The sequence below is a fragment of the Leptosomus discolor genome, chromosome 7 (genome assembly GCF_034619465.1).
Source record: "Leptosomus discolor isolate bLepDis1 chromosome 7, bLepDis1.hap2, whole genome shotgun sequence".
Classification (NCBI taxonomy): Eukaryota; Metazoa; Chordata; class Aves; order Leptosomiformes; family Leptosomidae; genus Leptosomus; species Leptosomus discolor.
The window spans coordinates 9,568,507-9,594,426 of NC_141397.1; the positions used below are offsets into that span (position 1 = coordinate 9,568,507).

General features: G+C 39.6%; 1 protein-coding gene across 2 annotated transcripts in view; it reads right to left on the minus strand.

Moving 5' to 3' along the window:
* Positions 1 to 494: 494 nt before the first annotated feature.
* OSBPL3 (oxysterol binding protein like 3) overlaps positions 495 to 25,920 on the minus strand; it is a 43,901-nt gene continuing 18,475 nt past the window's right edge. For both annotated transcript variants that reach the window (XM_086467688.1, XM_086467687.1), the window contains exons 10-22: positions 25,153 to 25,283; positions 22,243 to 22,350; positions 19,291 to 19,425; positions 18,507 to 18,600; positions 15,213 to 15,463; positions 13,192 to 13,329; positions 10,470 to 10,533; positions 7,404 to 7,482; positions 5,001 to 5,145; positions 3,610 to 3,754; positions 2,809 to 2,935; positions 2,125 to 2,247; positions 495 to 591 (exon numbers count right to left, since the gene is read on the minus strand). In XM_086467688.1, the coding sequence (XP_086323814.1) occupies positions 495 to 591; positions 2,125 to 2,247; positions 2,809 to 2,935; positions 3,610 to 3,754; positions 5,001 to 5,145; positions 7,404 to 7,482; positions 10,470 to 10,533; positions 13,192 to 13,329; positions 15,213 to 15,463; positions 18,507 to 18,600; positions 19,291 to 19,425; positions 22,243 to 22,350; positions 25,153 to 25,283 (1,637 nt within the window). The remainder of the gene's footprint in view (positions 592 to 2,124; positions 2,248 to 2,808; positions 2,936 to 3,609; positions 3,755 to 5,000; positions 5,146 to 7,403; positions 7,483 to 10,469; positions 10,534 to 13,191; positions 13,330 to 15,212; positions 15,464 to 18,506; positions 18,601 to 19,290; positions 19,426 to 22,242; positions 22,351 to 25,152; positions 25,284 to 25,920) is intronic.

Below are 25,920 nucleotides of genomic sequence, written 5' to 3' on the forward strand. Positions count from 1 at the left end.
CATAGACAGCTGAACTGCTCTTTGAATTGTGGAAGCCGTTTTATGGTTTGAGTGGCTAAGGCTTGCACTCTGACTTCTCAGCACAGCTGGGAGGTGCTGATGCTACTGTCTCCAATGCAATTCGATAAGGCATAAGTTAACTCAGAACTGACATTATTACACATTGGAAAAGTAGTGTAAAAGCTCCTCTTTTCCCTCTCGCTGTTAACATTCAGTACTATTCATTAAATATTTTATAAAAAGAAGTTAGGGTATTTATACATTCAAACAATCACTGCAATAGTCAGAGTAAAGGAAATGAACAATCAGATTCTAAATTAAGCACAATTCTGGAGATATGCACACTTGCACACATACACACACCCCACACATATATTATATGTGTGTGTGTATACAGATATATATAGGTGTATATATAGAGATATATTTTATATATACTTCTTCTAAATCAGATCCAAGAGTACAGCACACAGTATCTTCACTGAGCTCCTCTTTCACCAGAGGACAGGATTGTCCAGTTTGGAAAAACCAGGTTCTTTTCTAAGGTCCATGTAGGTTCCATTGCTCACCCAGGAGTCATCGCTGGATTTCCTATCAAAGATTAAACAAACGTCTTAAAACGTGAAGCTTGTATTTTCCACCCACCACTTGTGCACGCTCTGTAACGCACTGTAGCGCTATGCACAGGTCCAGCCCACGAAGCAGCTGCAGTGCAAGTCAGTACAGCCTTCAGGCAGGGCAATAGAGCTTGGAGGGTCGAACTGATACACCTGCACTGGGCCCTGGAGACGCACCTCGGTAGCCTAGCGTTCAGCTGAGAGCCACGCTCCTGTTTCACTGACACGCGCCAGTGCTCAGCACTTTAAACTACAGCCCAGGTTTATTTCGTGGTCTCTTTGAGTGGGAAGTGGAAACTTTACCTCTCCAAAGATGACTCACCACAGTTGCTGCATGAAGAGAGCCTATAGCTTTCAGGGAAGAGGTGAGACTCATTGCACTAGGCGAAGGATTCAGTCTGCTTCTAATCTAGCGTGCAGCATTTTTGGCACAACAGCTAATTATTTCTTTAAGTAAACCAAGCCTTGTGATTTGTTGAAGAGAGAAATCACTATTGAAAAGCCAAATGCATAATTCATATCTACTCTAACACTGGATAACACTTTTGCTATACAGTAATTGAATTCTTTATTCTGTTATTTAAATCTACAGCACAAATCTCAATTTTCAAATCCTCATTGTGAGGATTCAAATCCTCATCCTTATTCACAATTCTCATTGTGAACATACAATTACAAAGCATTAGACTTTGCCTATATCCTGCTGGAAGTGACGTTTGCTTCTCTTTAGTAGGTCTGATTGATGGGATGAGTTAGCTCACCAGCTTGTCAGACATGGCGTGGCCTGAGCCATTCCCTTTTTGCACCCATTTTAAACATTTCTGTGTGCCTCAGAAGTACAGTACCTATCTACCCAGGAAAAAAATTATGATCCCAGCTCCGTTAACTGTGACACACAGGCCCATACAGCATTCACTTTGGCTCCAACTCTTTCATTGCAGGAGAACAGAAGCTGGAGGGCAGGCGGCCATGCCCTCACTAGCATTCATTTTTATCTTTCAATGGCTGAAGCCTCCTGTTAATTGATTTACAACAGGAAGAAATAAAGTGCTCTCTGAATGATAATTCTTTCCCCATGAAACAGGGGAAATGTTAAAAAATAGCTCTGGAAATGAAAGGCTCCAACTCTGCACACTTCTGCACAAGGCAATCCCACTGAATTCAGCAGAAGTTCAGCAGAGGTAATTAAGCTAAATCCATCTACTTCACCTTGCTTGAAAGAATCAATGATGCTATGTTCAGTCAGGCAAATTCAAGTGCAGACTAAATGTCAGCTGCCATCAAGGCAAAAAAAAATTAGAAAGAAATTCAGGGATGCACTAATGAAAAAGCAATACATAATTCTGAATTTTAACTAAGTCTGGAGTGTTCTACATTGCCAAAGTACAAAAATCAAGAATATAGAAGTAACCTGGAAAAAACTGGACCCCGCTCTATAGCAGTTCAGAACCAGATCTAAAATAAGAATGTCAATAACTGTTAGTATACGCTAATTATTATATAGTACCTGAAAAATCTAGGCTGATGCTCTAGATTGTTTTCTTCCAGCACCTTCCGTCGTTCTCTCTGTAGCTGCTCGATCCTCTGCTTTTGCATTTCAGCTCCTTCAATATTCCCTTCTTCTAGAAACCTGTAGCACCAGCAGTGACAACAGACACAGTTGGTGCTCCTATCCCCCATCTTTGCCAGGTCCTCTAGAGCTCCAGAATTTTACAGCAGGCAGTTCACAGTGTTTGAAAGGTAAACAGCTACATCTGCAGACAACTGCACTATCAAAAGGTGCTTAAGGAAAAGTAACTCTCATAACAGGAGTCATCCTTATATCATGTTCTTTTACTTGGAAGTTAGCAACAGCAGAAATTCCACTGCAGAAAGACATTTCAAGTGTCTCAGTTTTTGGCTATTCAAACACAGTACGCTCAGTGGCCAGTACCTGAAGTACTGAAGTTTTGACATCTTTGGAAAGGCAGTTATCTAGAAGCATCCAAGAGCCAATTTTAGGAAACACTGGCCCATAATGACTAGACCATTTCTTGGTAAGTGATTAAAATCTCTGTTTCACATGCACATTAATGCAGAAACAGAAACACACTGCAGGTATCTACACAAAATAGTCTGAGCTAGGGTAGTGGGAGGATACAGAAGATTAAGAACTAGTTGAGGAAGATGTTTAAGAGTTAAAAGTTCTTACCTTTGGTCCGGCCTAAAACGTGTATCAGTGGATGGGAGTAATGACCTAGTTTGCAGGTCCAGTTCATTTAACTCCAGTGCAAATTGAGTAAATCCATACCACTGTTCATAATCTTTAGGCATCGGATCTACAGAAGAACAGAGTACATTCAGAATTCCAATTAAATGCTATCATCTTTAGAAGGAAAAGTCCAAGCTCCCCTCAGTCATTTGTTCATCTCTGAACCACGTTCTCAATTCTGGGGGGATAAGAGGTTTTTAATAACACGACAAAAGACAACACCCCCCTTGATAACTGTGCTGCAACAAAAGAGATTTCTGTTCTATAAGCTGAATCAGAGCATAACCGTGATGGCCATGCTATTATTATAGTGCTTTTTCAAACTACAGTAGACAAAACCCCACCAGTCTGGGAGATGTTCCGATATGGCTGCCAGTGCAGAACTGAGCTTTGCGGGCTATCCTCCAACGTTTAACACAAGAAATTCACAACACTTCTCTCCACAAAAAGGGTTGTTCCTTTTTATTTTTTTAATTGTTTTTAGAGTCCTCAATGCCCACTTCATGCCCAAATGTGACAATGAGGGAGAATGGAGAAAATGCAGGAAGCCAGGGGATTAAGTTCTCCATATTATTTAAGTTAAAGGATGTATTCTTCTGGTCCAAATTTTAAATACTTGACAAAAATCTAATACTCCACATAGAAATAACAAGAAGTCGGGTCCTAATAAAGAGATGAAAATAGTAAGCTTATTCTCAAGCAGATCTTAAGTGCTGTACATTATCCATTCTGATCACTAACTTGCTCTCCATATGCAGTTTGAGGATGAAGTTGTCCCACAGTATAAACTTTCATGCCACTTCCCAAAGAGTCGATGCACGACTTTCCCAGCTTTATCCATGACACTGCCTTCAATCTCATGTGCATTTGGACTCCAATACTTTGCCTAGAATTAAAAGGAACAAGGGGAAAAAGGTGCATAAGAGATCAAGCGTGAGTGATTTTGCCATGTCAGTAGCACCGTGCTGCAGATTGGTTTTCTGAAACGAAAACTATCCATTTAGGTGTGCGTTACAGTATCGTATGCAAACAACTGCTGTTAGTACTATTAATCAGCTTACAAATGAAACTAATGTTGAGAATCATATTTATTTTCTTTGCCTTTTTTAAGGGCAATACTAGGTGAAGCCTAGCTGACCTTGAATTTCGCCCAATGACAAGTAACATTGACTCTAACTTAGTTATCTACGTCTTCCCGAAATTTGCAGAAGAGGAAGAGATGGAACTGATACAGTAATCACCACTTTAGACAATTTACAGTATCAAAGGTGTAAGGTTTGCAGGCTCTCAATCTTGAAAATTTTAACTCTAAACATCCACTGCAACTCTGCAAATATATTACAGTACTTTCAAAGAAGTATCTGGGAAAAAACCCAACACCCTAATGCTTCTTAGAAAGCACAAAATATTCAGGAACACAAATAAGGAAAAGTAACTTTAATTCTGCTGCTGAGCATGCCATGCTGCACAGGTATGCTGAAGTACCTCACTTGTATCTGTATGGTCTGTTTCTATGGAAGACACAGCTTTCCCCAGCAATCAGATACAGAAAACGTGGGTTAAGGTAAGTCTCCTAGCGTGCTTTGCCAAACTGTTTCTCAGGTTAGAAATTCCGGCACCATTTTAGGTTTTCATTGATTTTCCTTTACTAGGAAGAAGTCATCTATTGCCAAGAACTAATCTTAATTTCAGTTAGGAGGGCATTTCCTGAGGAAGTCGTATCTTGATGCCTTATACTGAAGCAAAAGCTTTGAGTAACACCGCAATTTCCAACTTAAAACTCCTCCAGGTACCTGCAAAGGGCTAGAACAGAGCATCGGGGGGAAGCTCTCCACCTACGCACTGGTTCTGCAGGTGCTGAATGAATGCCACCGCAGCACACGCCGATGGGTTAGCAGGAGGCCTGTGATAAACCACCGTCAGTAGGCACCGTGTGCCTGCCTCTCTCAGGTAGTGAGCGGCAGTTCCTCCAGAGTCAAAGCTTCTCGAAGAATCACAGGTAATTACAGCAGAATTGTAGGAAAATGCAGCTTGTAAGCAGTTGTACTGAGCTTCAGCAGAGAGCATCCACCCTCTGCTGTGTCTGTGAGAAAAGGCACAGCCAACATTGCTGCGGTTACTGCTGTGGTTACCTTTATGAAAGTCAGTTTGCAGTGGCAAGTGTCGTCATTAAGATTTTTGATGATGATCTCTCCATAGTGTTCAATCCATCTTTGCCCACTTAAGATGTTATGGATGCAAGATGTCACTTTGTTCCATGCAAAATGGTCTTTAAAACTGTAAGGAAAAAAAAAAAAAAAAACCACACAAAAACCCCTCATGCCATGTTCAAATGAGCTCATAAACTTGTGAAAAAAATTTGCAGAGAACTTGATTAGAAAAACCCCACAAAACAATTTTTCTTCTGGAATGACTCATCTTCTTGTCCCACACCTTCTCAAAACCAAGCCCTTTGACAACAATATGAAAGCAAGGGAGAATGGAGAAAATGCAGGAAGCCATGGGGTTGAGTTCTCCATATTATTTAAGTTAAATGATGTATTCTTCTGGTCTAAATTTTAAATGCTTGACAAAAATCTAATATTCCACGTAGAATATAACAACAAGAAATTGGGGCCTAATAAGGAGATGAAAATGTCTCCCAGAAAACCCTTTTCACTTCTGCTATAAACTTCGGTTTTGAATTCAGTTTTCTCCCAATTTACTTGTCCCAGTTTTAAGTTTCCAAAAATAATCATTGTAATATCTTCTACTGGCTGAAATGCCCATTTCACAGCTTGTAACAGTGACAACTGAAAACACAAGGACATGGGCCACTGGCGTCATCAGAAGACTTATTGCGTGGAATAAGCTTGTCTCAAGCTCTCAAGGCTGAGCCTATGTGTGTGCTTCAGGCAAGAGCAAAAGGTAGCTCAAGATGCAGTTGCACACTGGAAGACAGCAGACGGGGAGAGATGAGCAAATACCAAAATGCAAGAACCAATTTTACCTTTCATTAAAGCAGCAGATGTTCTTGTAAAACAGCTTTACAAAACCTCAAGAAAAGGAAAGCCTCATGAAGACTCATATTCTACAATTTGTTCTGGGTATTGATAGTGAAGTCGCTACTGGTAAGGTAAAGGGTGAACTTACAAAGCATAGCACCTGCCTTGTGCACATCCCATGAGGATATTGGAATCACTCCTTCCCTCTCCTTAATCACTTCCTTGCCCTTGCTGCATTGTAAGAGTGTATGCAAGGACAGGTTTTACAGACTAGCAGATATGCAGCCAATTTACCCCACAGTAACTCGTTTTCCTGCCCCTACCTGCAGGTCACACGCTCCATCTGGCATGCTAAAACCACTCTATTTGCTCAAAAAATAACCTTAATAGTAATAGGCTTTTTGCCAATAGTGTCAGCACCTTTTTTGTACCCAGTTCTATATCAGACACAGAGGGATACAAACCAGCACATGGAGACCACATGTGAATGAGAGTATTTCCCAGTTCATGAGCCCACCATGGGCCCTAAACTGTTAGTTACCTTGCCCCTGAACCCCCACTCACAGCCTAAAGACCTTCCACTCCACAGCTTAGGCTGGCCGCTACGAACACAACGTGTTCCATACAGAATCTCTTGGACGCTATCTCACTATGTCGCGATTATACCCACTTCGAAGGAAAAGGCACGCTCAGTCGCTTAGTCTGACGAGTGCTGGCCGCTTCAGTTACGTTTCTTTTTTTCTTTTTTTTTTTTTTTTTAGATGGCAGACTCGCTTTGGAAAACAGATTTAATTGGAACATTACTCAACCTTTACACCTCTGGTCTAAACATGATGGATATAGGTGAAATTTTAAGGGATCTTAATTGTTGATCTATAATGGGCACTCTGACAAGCCAGTATAGCAACACTGCAGATTTATTTATTTGTTTTTAAATTAAACTATACTCAGCACTTAACTACAGTGGCTGCTTACTTCCTTGGATAATAAACACCAGATATGCAAACAGTTCTATTTATCACTTACAATAATTACTTAGGCAGTGATGATGGCTATCAGCCTCACCTACAGACCAGGACCCCATGGTGTTAGGGTCCGTACAAATAAAGGTACAAAAGACAGGAACACCACCACCCCCCCAAAACCCATATTCAAGCAAAAGAATTCACAGCTTCCTCTACCACGGAGTTTTTCCCTGTGAGTTTAAAATGCATGAAAATTGAAATCCAACTAAAGTATGAAAATACCAACTTTGCAGTTTTCAAGATACACAGGAGTGATGTTTCTTATTTCATCTTCTGTTTTTTATAACCTTTGGAAGAGTTAGCGCTTCTGTTTTATGCTTCTGGTTTTGGTTTGGCGTTTTGTTCCTCGTCCCCCGTCCCCCCCCCCCCTTTTTTTAAAAAAAAAAACTAAATCATAATCACCAATTCTTCCAAAGGTCTAATACAGCACAGCACAGCTTGTTCTCATCTGGATAAATACAGCTCCAGCGTGTGCAAGCATGTCTGTGCCTGTGTGTGAACAGCAATGCACGGCTGCCGCACTTACGCTGGAAGAGTTACATGTGTTGTACCAACTGGAACAATTTCCATGGACTTTCCCCAGAATTTGTTTTTCCATCTTACATCTGAAACAGGAAAAAAAAAAAAAAAAAAAAAAAGACAGACAGGTTTAGTCATAGGCATGGGTGAATCAATCTGTTTCTGAGTTCTACTTTATTTTCAAGAAATGCAAAATAGCAAAGTGCAACATAGTAAAAGTGTTCAAAGAATGCTGTGGACCTTTGAACATGTTTTTTTTTCATTACACTATTGGTTATTTAAATAGCAAAGGAACAGAGGTTTAAAAGCCCTCTCTCAAAAACTTTTTGAAAAAGAGAGGAATCAAATAAGCTATAGACAGCATAAATTTCTCTGCAATTCAGTTGCTAGTGAATGAATGCAGACATTCCCAAAAGCAGAATTTCAAATACAAAAACATAGCAACTAATAACATCCACAGCGAAGGAAGAGAATGTTTCAAAGGGCACAAAATTGCAGAGGGATTTAGTCCAACTTCCTCTGTAAGTTTAACTGGCCTTTTAAAACCTTCAGAATCACAGAAAGACGTGTCCAAGCGTCACGTCATTTCTCCAAAAAAAGATGAGAAATCTCAACGTAAGTTTAGCCAAATTTATTGGTCAAACACACCTGGAAGAGAAAGAAACAGAGAAGCATGGCAGAAGGGGTATAGAGTTAAATTGGACTAGACAATCAGGCAGTAACTTTCACAGTAACTTCAGAGCTCATGGGAATAGTACCCTTGCTGTATTAAACACTAGGAACTCCATTCCCTGCCCAATCTGAAAGAGGGAAAAATTCATCTCTAGTCTCAAAAAGATGCTAGTACTAACACAAGGAAAACCAAAACACTGTTTCCTGTGCAACTGTGGGGGGAAGCCGTTACGCTGGCTGTGAGACAGATGCTCAAACCCTAGTTAGGAGATGACACATTTCCCGAGTCTGTACGTGCAAGTGACAGGACTGAGCCACAGCAAGCTGCCTGCCATTGCAAAGGCTGGAATGGGACACAGGGCAGGATGGAAAAAATGGTCCTTTCTTGTCACTTGAGAGAAGGACCTTTCGGGTTTTTTGGTTTTGAAGTTTGATGCTGGGTCAGCATCTTTAGCGACAGCAATTCTGTTGTGACTCCTGTACTGCACTACAAGAGGTCCAAAACTACCTTGAGTACGACAATGTTGACCCAAACTCTAGCTTTCTCTCTTCTGCAGTGGGATGGAAGAGAAAGGGCAAAGGCACACCCTGCTGAGTTTAACAGTTAAAATGCATTAGCAGGCTGCTTATGTTCTATGTTCTCGTACACGGCAAAGCTGTCCCACAGAGACCAGTACGTGGGAAACACCTTGGGAAACACCAGTGTGCAACTTGATCATGCAAAAGTCTTAGGACAGCAAAGCGACGTGTTATTTCAAAGCTACGCTCAGACTACTGCAGGCACAGATGCTGTAATAGCTGGAACCAGGTTCTGCATTTCCATTGTTCATCTGTCCACGCTCCTTTGCAAAAGCAGAGTCAGCTTCATCAGTCAGGGAAAACGATTTCCAAACTAACTGTCCCTGTCAGAACCCCGTCTTCCGGCTCACTACAGATGATCAAGAGAGTTCTTGATGTTGAAACAGATGAACTAAAGTCAGTGTCTGGTGCGATGATAGCACTACTCTGGCAGTGTTTCTGAGGACTGTCTCCTTTTTGGCTCAGGAGATAATATTGTAAGTGAAAAGATCTTCGCATGCAGAAAGAACTTATCCCACTGACAAGCTACCTTTATGATTAACTTGATGTTACTCTTAACACATAAGTTTATATAGCCCTGCAACAAGAGGCCACAGTATTTACAAACTGCCTTTGCATTGGAAAAAATCATTGTCTAGATCTCCGATAAGCTCAGCTAGCCACATTTAAAAACAAACCAAAACAAACCCCCAAAACCCTGCAGTACCCTGTTTGAGTTTCCTGTGTTCATCAAGACCAAATCTCGGACTCTTTCTCATTGAGGAAATTCTCAGCTCTCATTTTTACAGAAGAGCTTTGTTCTCTAAATGCAAGTGTTAAAAATATTTGAGTGACAACCGTTGTCAAGATCTGTTAAACAAATCAATCTCATCAGCTTTTATTAAGACAGGCTGCTATCTAGTCTTGTTTATACAGTTTTCAGCTACTGAATAAATTTTTGGTCATCTCTGCTTTTTGAGGAAGAACAAAAGGACTCTTGTCTCTGCATGTGTTTACAAAGCAAAGAATTAATAATGAAACCCAGACTAATGACAGAGTTCCAATTTCTGTTCAGTATGGCTCCATTTGCAATAACTATCATCAAGTCAGCAGAGTCAATCATCACAGAATTAAAGGTTATAATATGGCTACACTGTGACTTCACAAACCTCTGGGCGAAGGACCTTAACTGAGTCAAAAGGCATAGTAATGTTCTGTGTACACTCCAAAAATATCTAACCACACAGGTACTGGGACTGGCTGACATCTGTACCAGCGTTACGCAGCAAACAAAGCTCCAACATGCTTCTTTTGAAACACTGTGTTAGTAGTCAAATAGCACGAAATCCTACATACTGTAATAATGCCAGCAGAGAAAGACAAGGTAAATATATTTATCCTTGTTGTTTTGCTCATTTTTCAAAATTATTTTCAGAACAGGTTGACAAGATCTGCCAAGGCTCAGGATTTAACTTGAAGGTTTTCAATCTGTGTTCTAGCTTGTTTGTTCTATAAATAGTTTGAGGTACAACTCTTCTGTACTAAAGACAACCCCCCCACCCCAAAACTTAACATGTTTTTAAAGAAATGCAGATATTTGTACATGAAAAGAATAAGAAATTAACATTATTTTTTTTTTAAAAAAAAAGGAAACATTTTTATAATGGCAGAACATCCAAGTAAGAAACATGCAATTAAGTATAGGCTAGCATTTCTTAAAGCCATTCTAATACAATTTGAGCAGGAAATTTCACCTTTTCCCAATTTCTGGATATTTCACGTTAGACATACAATGAAAATACTACAAACACTGTAAAAGTAAATGATAAGACTGGAGAGTTACCTTGCCAAAAAGCAAAATTCACAGATTCAGCATGGCATGCAGAAATAGGTGGATGGTGACTGACCTAATAGCAAGACATGAAAGGGGAAAAAAAAAAGATGGACATATTAACAATTGAACAGTCATTCTGGTTCTTTTTTTTTTTTCCCCTTCATTTTTCATTCATATATGGAATTTACAATTTGAACGTTTACTTTCCTTTTGCAGTTGTGTCCTGCAGGGGGAGGCAGTGAGATTAATAAGGTACCGAGACCTAAGAAGTCTGGAAAGAAATGGGAAGCACTTCTTTTAAAAGGTCTGTGAATTTTGTTCATCGAGTGAAAAATCTAACTATGTATTTTTGAATATTGTCTCTAAGGTGATAGTTACATTTACCCTTAGGTCCTCTTCATATATTAACAGACGCCACGCTCAGAGCACGCAGACAAAATTGAAATAAAAAAAGGACCGAATTCTAAAGAGACAAAACCTGACCATGACAGAGGAGACAGTGATCAGCATCTCTGAGGGGGCCATGGATGGAGAAATCAAGCCATGAATTCCACCCAGCAACCCCTGTTACTGCAGCAGTGACACCCCAGGTGTTCCTAGTGTGAAACTCTAACCGTGCGCACGGCATTTCATCACCTTTGGTTCATAGTACATACGTGAATTAGGACAACCACAAAATAGCAAAGCAAGGACTGTGAGTAAATAAATACACAATGCAGACGATTAAAAGGAAATACTAATTAATAAGGTAACTACACAAAATGAAAGCAGCCAGTCGTCCTGGGTGAACATGACTAAACTGACCAGGACCAACTCTTTGATGTGTAATGTCTACTGTTCTTTTGATAAAGACAACTTTATTTTCAAGTCAAATTGCTATGAATTTATTTTCTTAACCACCTACATGGCTCAAATGTAGTTTTACTTTCTTCTTTGTAACTCATTTTGCAAATCTGTTAGAGTGTTTTTTCCACAGGCATCCAGTTATTTACTGAACATCCTCTACTTGGTTTAAAAAAAAAAAAAAAATAAAAGTACTAATTACTCTCAGCTATGCCCTAATCCACCGAGAGCAACACTCTCTCACATACTGCACCCAGATTAACCCCAGATGTCACTATAATTCATGGGTTAAATTTAGCTCTCACTTATACTTTTATAATTCCAGAGTAAGGTCGTGGTACTAAGTGGAGTTACTCTGAACTCACTCTAGTAATAGAACAGAATCTCTATTATTTTATACATTTTGCCTTTCTATTCCATGGACTACATAGTATTTGCACTAACAAGTTATCTAGAGTAAGCATCAAAATGCTTGCACGAGCAATAAGCAACAGCTCCTGATGCAAAGAGAAATATCGAATGCTTGCAGGCTGCATGAAATTTCTTTCCTCCTATTCTGCCCTCCCTTCCTAGTATGCCTCCACCCCATATTATTACAGTAACTTTACTGCTGTATAAACTCATGTCACTTATTGCATGTATTAGAACAATAGTTGTTAACAGCCCAAGCCTGCTCATGTATTAAAATTCCTCTTAAGAAAAAGTAGCCTTTGTACTGATTTATCCAATATTCAGGGGAAAATCTCTTTCTTTAATTCAATCCAACCTTTATTCACCACTTTGTTACTCCAATTTGATGTTACACTGGTAACTGTAGTGGTCTATACGCACCATCTTAGAACTCAAGTTACACCATGAAGAACCAGATATATTACTTGAAGTTTAAATTTGATTCTTGCTTTGCTTTGCTCTTTTTTCCCCCTCCTTATTTTTACTCTTGCCTGTGACATTTCCTGAGATTAAGGAAAGATCACATAGCACTCCTTTTTGTCAGTTCTCAAACGTAATGTACAAAATGTTGTATCTTCAAAGGTGGTCAAAAACTCTGTTTCCTAAAGGAAGCCTCTTAGAAGGCTTTCTCTGATCAAGCTTCTAGGTTGTACACCCTTGCCCACTGCACTTTTTGTCATTTTTTGGTTACGACTAGACAGAACAAGACAGCTTTCAATCATTCTTACTCTGCTAGGCAACAGATTATTTAAGTTTTTTCTCTTTTTAACATACGTCTCAAGCTTAGCAATCTTTGCAACTTGGCTGGTTTAAATTTAGTATTTTTCACCCATACTTAATAAGTATTCTCTTGTTGGGGAATTATTTCCGTAAACACTCAGAGCTTGATGTGTCGTATACATCCTCCACCTACTCAGCTGTGGTACCAGATTTGAAAGGCTTAGCCCACAGAGTATTTGGACAGGAAGCAGAAATATTCACGGTGCCATACAAAATACTAGCGGTTAACTGACTCGCACAAGGGATATATTTGTTACAAAAGAAGACATTAAACAGCTGAAGATACAGTATTTTTAATGATCACACACAAAAGAAAATGACAAGAACGTGAACGCTTGTTGCAGTTGTGATCAGAATTCAGCATGGGGAACTGCACTCTACTTAACCAAGTTATCTAGTTACTGGAGCAGGCAGCCTGCCAGCCTTTGCCTCTCAAGCATCAGCTGTTGCTTGTCACCTTCCATCCCAGAGTTAGCAAGATTTTCCCCCAAAACCCATTTCCTTCATTTATAATTCTGCAACATCCCTCGAGTTTTGCTGGGCTCAGGTTATGTAAAGTAATTTTGTACTTTGCTTTTAATTCCAGAGGATTCCAGCCATGCATTTAGAATTAGGCAGTGTAACGAGTAGCAAACCTAAGGGTTGCAGCATACAGTACCTGTTCCGCAAAGAACTGGAAACCCTTATCTTCACGAATACATTCATAGGTTTCTCCAAGCACAGGATTAAATGGCTTACTTCCAGCTCGGTAGTAACTGGATGCATATGCAGAGACTGCAAATGCAGCTATATACACCTGGGAATAACATACATGGAATTTCGATTAATTAATTTACCACAGCCACGCACAACTTTTGCTGTACGTTCTGATTTAACAGAAGAAAAAAAAATCAAGGTCTTATCCTCACATCAGATTCTGTATTTTTCCCACCATCTGCAGACTGCAAGCATGCATGGCTCCTGCGAGTGAAGCGCTAGCTCACACATTAGAGAATTATTCAGTTTTCAAAAAGTCATTCAAGGGTCCAGGGATGGAGTTATTAGGGTCAAACACTGCAAATTTCATCAACTGAAAACAGCGTTTCTGAAAACTGTTTGAAACAGCTTAGCATTCTGCAATACAGTTCAAAGCAGTAATTTTAAAAATCATTGTTAGATTTTGTATTATAAATGGCTTTTATAGTTACGGTCTGTGATTCTATGGATCTACCAACTATCCTTTCCATGGCACAGGAAGTATTGGATGAGTTTTCCAAACTTTGCTATTTCTAATGCAGTTTGAATTGAATTGCCTTTTATCTGCTGTGTGCTATTACCTAATCATGAAACTGTTCTCGATTATGACTGGGACACAGGTAACCCTTCCAAATTTTTGCAGTCAACGCAAGCATAATTCCTCCTAAACCTGAGGAATTAGAATTTGGGGTTGTTCGATTCAGGTCTCCTTTGTACTGTTTTTCTCCCTTTTCCTCATCCTGTGGCAGTGGAGATGCCCTCCTTCCACAATTTCAGAAACTGAATCCACTCAGAATGGCAATTTTATGAACTACTGCAATCACTGTGCAACAGCTAGCATTAATTTTGCCTCAGGAGTTTCTCAAAAGCAAAGAATACTCCATTCTGAGGTAATTTCCAGATGCTTGGGTGTGGGAAGGAGGGAAAACGCTTCTTTTCACTCCCATAAGAACAACTACTGCTCATTTCCTTTTCCTTTTAACATACGTTCTCAAGAGAACAAAAAAGCTATGCATCAAAACCCCCAGTTATTAGCCACACCCTCTGTCCTGAGAACAGACATTAAATTGTAACCCTTGTCGAGTGTCAGAATGGAGCATGAGGCTTTTCAAACACTATTTATAAAATGACTATTTACATTCATTAACCACCTCATTTTAAGGTAATATATAGAGAGTTGAAAAGGCTTAATTCCGTTTAAGGGACAATCTATACTTTCATTTAAGAGAATCTGGAGAGCTTTTAATCCTTTATTTACAGGCTTACATATTAAGTAGCTCTTGTGCACCTGGAAGCAGAACAACTGAAATGCATTTTTCTCTTGTTCTTTTGCCAAGTGCTGAATTCAGGGCTCTGCACTGGCAGACGGTGGCACCGTTATTGTACCCAACATACATTCATACTGCCTGGTTTTGAGATCCTGAACATTTTGGATCAACCCCAAAACTTCACAAAACCCGTTAATAAAACAAATGGAGCTCATTTAGTTAATACAAAGACATCACAGCAGTGTAGGGCGGGAAGATCCAGCATCCTCTATGCACAAATGTGTTACCAGATTAGACACCCTTAAAAAAGCGCTATGCTGTAGCTTTCATATTCAAGAAGGAAGCGTATTAGTTCAAGCCCCTCTCTCTTTTTGCTGTAAATTTTTAATTTTACAGAGTAAGAGATGCAAAACAGAAATAAACTACTTCATTTAACCTTGGAGGACAGCAAGGTGCTTGAGGAGAGAGACTTCTTGACAAAGCCACAGAAATTATGCAGAACAGTCAAAAATAGCGGGTATCTAAGTACGTACAGACACACATTTGGAGAGTCTGCCTCTCTCAGCTGGGAGAAAAAGACAAATGGAACAGAACATCTTCATTTCTTTGGCAGGCTGTTTTTATATTTATTCTAATTACACTGAATGTTACTAGGTATTTGCAATGACATATTTACCATCCGTTCAAACGGGTTGGGCGTATACGCTGCTTTATCCAGTAGTTCACTGTACTCCAGCTCCTCGCAGAGACGCTGAAGGGTGTTCAGTGGCTCGTTTAATTCAACAGGCATGGCCACTTTGGAGAGATCCTTTCCTATGTTATTTCTCAGGATATTCCACAGGCTGATGTTACTCGTATTAGGACATGGAGCTGGTAAACATGTTCTCCGTTTAGAATTGCATCCAATTCCACTTTCAGAGATACAGTCTGAAAAGGAAGGAAGTGGCAGAACAGGTCAATTCCCTGTTTACTTAGTTTCATCCCCTTTGCAAACACATGTTAAAATGCATCCATCTTTTCTCTGTCAAAACTTCCTTCCGCCCTCACAATTCATTCAAGTATTTCACTTGTGGTTTGAAGACAGCCTGTTATAAAAATGGTAAAATTAAGAACGAGATTTTGATTTCTGTATGTTAACTGAGGTAAATGCCAGGTACAAAAGATGCATAAAAAAACTACCTTCCATTCCCTTAAAGGCTTATTACAAGAGAGGCTCAGGCTTTCCACTGAATTTGAAAGAGTAAATATCGTAACTATTTTATTTGTAGCAGAGATGGATTCCGATCTGTTTAACGGACATAAAACCTCCCTCCTTGACAAAGCTTCAATTAAGTTGACACTTCTCAGAAGGCAAGGCGTAACTTACAGATCCAAGCATAACGACTCCTACTTATCTTTTCCTACTTTTTTGAATACTCCTACCATGGAAATTTACTGCACCGCAGGCTTTTCCGCAGTGCTCCCCACAGTGCTTACCACTTAAAAGAAAAATTTAGAGACGTTAGCTTTTAGATATGCCCATACGTTGGTGGAGAAATAGCCTGTTTTAAAGGTGGAAAAGCCAAAGCAACTGCAGAGCTATGGGTTTGCTGAAGATATAAAACAAGGACTCAAGTCAAGAGTCCTTGACATGACTATCTGAGGTCTGTGTTGCTATGTCAAAGGAATCAGAAGAGGATAAATAGTTCTGAGTGTGCCATGGAAGGATTTGTGGCAGGATCAAAATAGAGCTACAAGCTTCTGCAACAGGCACTAGTCTGAAGTGATTACATTGCTTAGCTGTACATCAGTCTTGTTTCAGAGAGGAATACGGTTGCCACTACAAGAACATATTTTATCTTTACACGTCCTCAGAAGCACCTAGGAAGCTCCTGCACTAGAATCAGGTACCATCTGGAGACATTCAGGTCTAACCCCGGTCTGTCAACCCCTGAGCTCATCTGGCTTTCCTCACACAGCTTGGTCTTGGAGGAATTAAAGCAGCACTGGGCAGCACATCTTTCCTGTGCTGCACATGCCCAAAGAATCACTGCCCTTAAACACACGATTTCAATCAGTATTTCCTCTGCCGGTCTACTGCTTTAAGCATGACATCGGCAGTGCTTCCAACAGTGACAAAGTACAGGTAACCACAAGGGCTAACTTCTCCATCGCTGCCATGTATGCTAGCACATACCTCAGATGGAGGTTTTCAAGTGTAATCAACAGCCTCAAAGTTTTGAGGAAGAAGTTTCCATCTTTCCTGCCACTCACAAACCAGAAGTCCTGATATACGACCAAATTACCATAACAAAGACAGGTGAACTATTTGCAGTCAAGTGCCTGTCTCCTCCTTTTTGTATAAAGATGGCACGGGCACTATGAATCAAAAAATCTACCTGAAACAATTACACCTTTAAGAGTTAAGAGGTTGGCTCCTATACTTCCCTCCTGGAAGAATTTATTTAACATCCAAAGAGGCCAAAAAGAAGAATGTTCCCTTAGATACTTCAGGAACGAGGGGGTATCTGGAGAGGAAGGAGGTAAATGCCAAAACTTTATCCTTGTTCAGAAAAGCTCTCTGAAATGGGATTTGGCTATGTCCATTGACAGATTCTAATTAAAAGCAGAATGCTAATTGACTGAGCTACATATTCTGGACCAGCCCACTAACTGCAGTAAACGGGTGACAAAACAGAGTAGAGAAACAACTAAGATATTCAGATGCCAAATTTTTCTATACAGTGAGGTTTGCCCACCCCCCATGAAAAGAAAAACCCATGCAGTTCTGGTTTGCAAGAGCTGTGACAAATGGCCAGCAACGATAGTGAAGGAGATGAAGACATCTGACCTCCAGCTAGACTCAATGACTTTTAAGGCCAGACTGGACTATTATCATCATCTGGTCTGACCTTCTACATTACAGTGGCCAGAGGATTTTATCATAATCCTACAGTTTATGGTTCAGCTAAAGCCCTGTAGGAAAAAGACATCCAGTTTGCTATAAATGGGAATGGCGGGCTGCCCAAAGCACAGAAATAGCAGGTACCAGAAGCATGTGGAGGTATTACTAATACAGAAGGGCTTCAGTGATAGTCTTTGTTACAAGAAGATGAACAGCCACATGAGTACAGATTTCTACAGTCCGGATCATGAGATAAATCAATCTGTACTCTTTCCTATCTTTCAAAAAAAAAAAAATCTTCATGTTTAATCAATTACAGCATACAACAGATTTCCAGGCATATCAAACTACCCAAGTTCATAGGATCCTCTGGTCCTTGGAGATGATCAGGGAACAGCTGATAGTAAGAAACTACTGTTCAGCAGTTTTGAAGATAAAAATATATTGATAGAGTGGGAAGAATGTTGTGATTAGCTGAAAGGAGTTGAAGGCACAAAGTTTGTTTGACCAATTCTTCTCCCTCTTTTTTTGATTCTGTCTCTAATTAGCAAGACAGTTAAATAAGCATAGGTACTAACAAGACTATCATAATTAAAACATGCAAAAAAGAAATCTTTAGGGTCATACACTAGGCCTGCCAGTGTATAATCATTCTCATGTTCCTTTAAACACTGACTTCCGCTAAAAAAAAAACCAACCAGAACTCTGAATGCAGTTGTTAAATTGCAGAAAAAACAAGTGACAAGAAGAAAATTACTTTTTGGGGAAAAAAAAAGAAAGCAGCAGGCCTTGCTACTTTGAAAAATCCTGTGGCCATGAATGGAACTGGAAAAGAGTGGGAGCTGTACCAAAGAAGCCAAGAACCACCATCCTGCTTAATCAACAGTGCCTGGGCCTTGTTAAGCAGATTAGTCAGAATGTGCTGCTCAAAACTAATCTGAGGCTGTAAGAGGAAAAACACAGGCTCTTTACAGCTCAAAACCTGTAATACCAAATTATTTCTAGTAAGAGAAGAACAAAAATGTCCCATTCAAAAAGAAACAAAGAAAACTCTCAAAACATGGTATAATAAGACACTGAACTTACCTAAAGTTTGTCTTTCATTCTCCATGTCATTGCTTAGGTTATCTTCTGAGACATTATCACTGATATCACTTACGTATGAGTCATCATCCGATACCTGAGCGTGGGTTGGGGAAATCAGCAAGATACATCACTCATTAAAATAACATGGAAATTGATACCTTTCCAGTGTAATTATTGTTTTAACAGATTTGAACTGTCTAAGCTGTGTTTCAGTATCACAGGGAAGTACCGTGCAGTCCTAAGAAGACGCAATTGAGTGTGGGAGAGATCACTGTCATTGAAAATGCAACTATTCTTTTAGTGGAGACATGCTTCATCTTCTTGACCCCACAGCTAAGGCGGCCTTCCTCGTATCAAAAGCCAAGGGTTTTATGAAGTCCAAAGCAGGTGACAAAATGAGCTATTACGCTTCAATATGCATGACATCAAGGTACCTACAGGTACCACAAGGACAATTAGGAATACATATTCCTGTGCTACCACTCCTTAAGCACCTGTGTAACAACTCAAGGCAAACAGTACAATATATGCAGTACCTGCACACTAGCTGCCTCATGGCCGTTTGCCTCAATGTGCACGTAAGACTTCTCCATAATAATTGTTACGTTTCACCGGGAAGAAACAATGACAACAAATAAATACAGGCAGCATCTTAATTTCCACATGTTCTGGAAATACTCATTTTCTGGCAGTCATCTGATGTGCAGTTAGCACTCAGAAAGACTGCACATCAAGTAGCAGACAAGAAACTGCATCAGAATGATGTCAATCTTAATGCTCAGACCTCATTTTCTGAAGAGCTAGCAGACAGCAGGACTTCCTGTGCATCAAAAAATTCCGTGAGAGAGTCAGCTATAGACAGTCTGCTTTCATTGGAGACCTGGTGAACCAGACCTCTGCTTTCTTCTCTCGAATTTTCCTGGTTAAAAGAAATAGGAAGTTTTGAGAGAAGTACCACAAATAGCACTCATGCATGCAATTTCAGTCACATAACTTAAAGTGCTGTAAAACACTGGAAGACTGCACATGCTGCTCTCCAATTCACTGAAAGGTAGCATGTGTTTCAAAGAGGGATTTCAAACCAAAGTAAAACAGACCAAAGAGAATAAGAAAAAAAAGAAAGAAAAAAGAAAGCAATGCATATTCAGGAAATCAGTTATAGTGCTGCATGTGCTTTTTCCTCAAAATAAAACATAAAAATGCTTTGACATTGGTGTGATTTAGCCAGATATACACAAAAACTCCCATCTCTCTATATGACATCCTTGATTCACATTCCCATCTGATCTTAGTAAATGAATTAGTCTTTTCCCCCCAAGCCTTGTTTAATGTAAAGCCTGCGGTGCAGTGGCATACAAAGTTCAGAGGGGCAAGTTGATTTCTATGTAAAAGCAATGCTTTCCTAGCTCTCTTCCTTCACTAGACAATTTTCTGTGCTGTGCTTTGGAAAGCTTTCCTTCATATCCACACCTGAGATAGCTCCACATTAACTAAAACCAACCTATTATCAAAGCCATGTAAGTGACATCGCTTTTGCTGCTGCAGGCATGTTTAACTGCCGTAGAGATCTCAGTGAACTCCTCCCATGGAAGCTCTACAGATCGTTGGCATAAGCAGAGCTCCAAAACTTGGCCCAGCAAAGGTGGGGTGACCAGTGAGGCTTGGTTCTTTCTGTGGATGCAGTAAAAAAGTTGGAAAACATTGTGCACGACTGTTTTCCCTGATAACTCCACCAACGCTAAGGAAAAGGGCTCGCCGGCCCAAAGGAGTGCATTAGCTGCTGTCAAGTTTTTCTGCATGAGATGTTTACTAACTTGTAACCATGACTGCCCTATCATAATTTTGCAGGAACTGTAGTGTTTTACTTTCAGAACAACATAATGAACAACCTGACAAGTCTATAATCAAATTGACAAATCTTTCAGAGCTTTTCTGCTGGTAGACTTTACTATAGTATGGAATGTTATTCAGTAACACGCTGTTAACAAACAAAACTGCTACACAAAAGACTTCTTTTAAAAAAACCCAACAACTTCTGATACAGCAGCAAGAAAAGAGGAAACCTCAACATTGCCTCTTCTGTGGGAAGGCAGTTACAACAGCCCACAATTGGAAAAATAAAAAAAAAACATTTAAATCTTACACACATGAGCATTGCTACTGGGATTATTCCCAATACAATTTTGAAACTGAGAAAGAAAGAGAGCAGGAAAGGCTCATAAAAGAACAGCAGGTTGTTATATCTATCACATGAGAGTTTCAGGTTGTCTTCTTTCATGTTCCCACTCTGGCACGATAAACTACAACATAAACTGCCCAACAGATAAACTAAACTTCTACCTTATGCAAAGGCTTGAGATATGAGTTCATACTGCTTCAGTTTTCACATGTTTGTCATGGCACCCGATGCCTCATTTAAAGCCAAGTTTTGTGCAGTGGCCCTGTCTTCCTCACACCAGCATTACTGTATTGTAGTCCTCAGACAAATCCACAACAGAACTTCTCCAGTATAAGTGATTTCATCCTTAAATTCCATCCCAAACCATGCCAGAGGGAATTTGTGAATGAAACCTCTAAAGGATCTTTTGAAAGCTATTTTTGTTGTGTGTGAGTGTACAGTGCACAGAGCAGGTTTCAGAAATAATCCATTGTCATTGCAAGGACCTCCACTAAATAACAAAACAAAGAACTCCTGAAATTAAAAAGCAATGCATTAATGCTTATCTGGATAGCAGTTCAAATGCTGTTTAAATTCTCATGGGATTAAAAGCAAAAGGCATTAGAATGATCAACTACCTTAAAGAAAAAAAAAAAACCACTACAACAAAACCCAAACAAAACCCAAACAACTAAATACGACCAAAATGCAGCTCTACTAAAACAGAGCTAAACCAGAAGTGAACAGATGGAATGACTAAACTATCTTTAAAAATAAAATGAAATAATGTTATACAAAACCCCCAGCATTACATCCACTCAAGTTCTAATGAAAGATTTATACTACAAGCACAACAGAAGTTTCTGTATGAGTTAACATTTAGGAAAATCCAGCAGAAATAACACAGTTCTTGCTTCCCTCGCTAGAACCACTAACACCTAGATCCTATGACCTATACATACACCATATTCACACGCATTCTGCAACAAGCCCGAAACCAGCCTGAACATCAGTATGTCTCAAACTGGCCAACTGCTTACATAGAAGACTCCCTGGCTTCACACAAAGAAAACTAAATGGCTGAAAGGGCTCTTGTACATCTCATTTCTTTGATCCTTTCATGGAAATGTTGGATAGTTGTTCTAAACCTTACACGATCCACACTGGTAGCCACCATTCTGGGCTAACAATATTTAAACAGGCAACAGAAAGAACTACAGAACTTCAAAGTTAACAAGGGAATAAAGGGGAGGGAAACAGTAGCATGAGGGTAACAAGGCGGCAGCTCTGTTCATGCAGAATGGGGAGCGGGCAGGAGCGAGAGAGAACACCAGGAACCAGTAGCAAAAAGCAATGAAAGCGCGCTCAGGAGAACTGCTTACAAGAAAAGTCTTTGAAATCAAGTACTACACAATGCATCATCAGAAATTACTCATAACCGTGAAAGCGGACTCATTTTACTAACACAATACACCACAGGGAAGACATGAAGAACAGGACAAGATGCAGCTATGCAGCACTGTCTAGATGTAGGGGCTTGAGGAACAGACATCACTGAAAGAGGAAATCCATACCCACCTTCACCAAATCTGGACTTGATTTTGCATTAGATGCTGAATCAAGGATCATAGATTCGGCATGTATTCTGCGTAACCGGTCTTTAAGATCTGTGTTTTGTGCTATTGCCTGGAATATTTAACAAAAATATTGGGGATATAAAGTTCTCTCCACTAACTTGAACGTGGCTTTATTGTCTAAAATGGGGCAAAGAGTATTTAAAGTGCAGTATAAAACACCACCACCACATGATTTTTTTTACTGGTTCAGCAAATCGTTTATTATAAATGCTTCAAAACTTGTTCCTTATCTCTCAAATTAAAACTATTTTTGTTCAGTGTGAGGGAAAAGACACATAAATGGAGGAAAAAAGCCAAAGATGGCCAGGATATTTCAAGTTACCAGGTTTTGCAAGCTGATATAATCAGTTATAAATTAATTTTGTGCATTTTTTTTTTCTTTTCAAGACCTCTTTCTTCACCTCTATCTCCAACCTAGGCTCCCTCAACATTAATTCTTACGCTTGCCACATCCAAAACCATTTGATCTTCCCGTCAGTCTGGTGTACTGACAGTTCCCTTTGCCTTTCACTGACAGAGAAATAAGACTTAAATTCAGACAGGTGCAGGTACAATTTGTGTCCTATCAGATTATAATGGCAATGATCAGAATAAAAAGCCTCTACTGCAAACACAAACTGGGTACAGCTGATGGACAGATGTCAGTTAGAGCAGACTTGTAGGACAAGAATGCCAGCCTGCCTGCAGTGAAAATATCTCTGAAAAAAAGAAGATTGGGTTACTAATCTTGGAACAATACTGAAGACATACTGCCCATTTTAGTGATCTGAATCAATACTAGGATGTGGAGAACCCCACTCCACATTCGCTTTGTCTCACAAATGCTTCTGATTTTGACAGTCATTTTTGTTGGAAATAGTCTTGGGGGCACGAAAGACAGTAAGCTCAACGTTATCCGGGAGGGGAGAAAGTAATTTCTGGCTTTCCATGTGTGGTCTGAATTCGCCATACAGGCATATATCACTTCTGCGTCAAGTATTCAAGTGGACAGCATTGTGTTGTATCCAGAACATCAAATAAGTGCAAAAAAGAATTTACACACCTTTCGTGTAATAGCATTCCCAGTTTTCATTGTTTGCTACAAAGTGCTTTCTTTGGGGCTTGGAGCAACCTGGTCTGGTGGAAGATGTCCCTGCCCATGGCAGGGGGCTTGAAACTAGATGGTCTTTAAGGTCCCTTCCAACCCAAACCAGTCTATGATTCTGTGATTCTTCCTTCTATTGTCTCCTTCTTCCCCCCAAAATAAAAATACTGCACTTTTGCCCATTCTGTATTTGCTTTTCTTAGACTGTGTGTAGGTCAAGGATACTATCTTAATGAGGGAGAAGCAGAGGCAGAGATGATAATTTTGTGGTGTTTTATCCACTTTAAATCTGTTCATTTTTCTTCCCCTGCTAGGCTGATGAGAGCAAAACAGACTTATGTTTGACAGCTTTCAACTTGTGAGTCTGAATTTTTGTTCCCCATGTACAGAAAACAAACTGAAATGAACAACAACAAACACTAAGTCAAAGTCATCAACAAGGGACTCCCTTACAAGGAAGTCTTACAAATATGTCAAATTTGTCGTATCTGTGCTTCCATACAACTTCAGAAGAAGCTTATTCCTTTCTCCTAGAGGATCTCTGCTGTACAGGGTGAGAAAATCTCTGTTGGCATCATGGCTTTACAGATCTGCAGGCTAAGAACAGCTCTCACAGGTGTGAACCTCTCCTGAAACTGCCAAGGTTCACAGATAAGTTCTGGATAGGCTACAAAAGGTTTATTAAGTATCAGATAAGACCTAAAAGCATGACTTTTAAAAGACATTTAGAGGATGAAGATGGACGACAGAATTTCATTGCTTAGAAAAAAAATTTCATGGTAAGTTGAGTGTTCACTGAGCTCAGAAATCTTAAAACAGATTTTTGTAATATAAAATGGTAGGCAATTAACACTGGAAAAATAAGTCACCTATTCAGATATCAGAAGCTGAACATCTGAAAGCCAAAACCAAAGAAGTGCAAGTGAGTGAGTATAGTTATGCCACAGGTTTCAGCCTTCTCTAAATACTATGAAGACATCATGGCCTCTAAAGGTCTAGGCAGAGAGGCATGTTATATGCTTAAAAAACTACAACCATATGCAGCTTTTGTAAAGCAAAGGGAAGTTTTCATACTGAAATAATTCTAAAATGATCTATATCACATTTATCAACACCAGAGAGTCTCCCCTGACTCTGATTAGGAATTTGCAACAAACACCGAAATTCTGAAAACCATGGTGATGATGGTCCTCATTGCTCTGAGATCAGATCACTGTTTGGTTGTCACATTCAAACACGACCAACACAACTAACAGATAATTAAGGTTGGAAGTCAATACAAACAAGTTGTACTTGAATTTGCTTTGCAGTGTCTTGGCGCAGCATGATGAAGCTCTAGTGCATTAGAAGGGACAGCTGACTGCTTTCAGCCACTCTCACCTTTATTTCATGCCAAGTCATACAGTGAATACCTGAGCGCTGTCTAGGAAAAGAAAGGAAAAGGAAACCTGCAACCTACCAGAACCCAGTGATTAAACAGTGTATGTTTTGACAAAAAGTAGACTCATTGTCACAGAGCAGCCCTCTGAATCCTAACATCAGACGACACAGATTACACTATATAACTAAATCAATCACTCTTCAGTGACTTCACAGTATCTTTAGGAAAGAGTCTTTGAAAAACACCACCTATAATAACTTGCTACGATTCAATACTGCAAATTCTAGCACAGAACAGACACTATAGAAACAGAAATTAACTACTATAAAATTTAAAAGTAGTATCTGATGACAACGAAGCTTGCTTAACTACAGCATGTCACTTACGGATGTTAAGGCATTCTTCAAACCAACTATTTGTGCAGATGGAGATGAGGATGTATCGTGCTCCAGCATCTGCTTCAGCTTTTCTCTCTCTGTAGATATGGTGCTGAAAGCTGACCTCAAGGTGAAGTAAACTAGAACCATTTCGTAAAAAATGACAGTTAAAACCAGCCACCACTTGTATACATAGCAAATATGTAAAACTTCAATGAAACATCATTTATGGTGACAGAAACAAGAATTTAGGTTGAGAGATCCAGGGTGGGTTACTAAAAACAAGTAATATTAATCAAGATTATAGGGTAGATTTTTTAGTAGGAGCAATGTTTGTGGTGAATGCTACTGTGTCAACTATATTAGCCACAGTCAAAATTACTGTGATTATTTGTGACAGATGGCAACAAAGCTAACTAACCACTTCTGCTCTTCACTTGCTTTTGTTCCCCAATTAGCTCGAATCTTCAGATGGTCATGACTCTACTCCACATTCCTTTAAGAATTCCAGTGGGGGAGAAGAAGAGAGGGAAGAAAAAAATTAAATAGAAAAAAAAAAAATCAGCTATAACACATGCTGTGTCACAGCTATAGGGTTAGTAGTTTCCCCACAAGCAAGTCAACTGTGGTGTTGAGTTTCGTTATCTCTTTTTGAGATAAAGACATCTCAGCTTGTTAGATGATTTAGTGACTCAAAGGGTCAGATCCCGAATGTTGTGCACATTACGCTGCTACTCCTACTCCTTCCTGTGCCAGTATCACCAGCCTGAAACATTT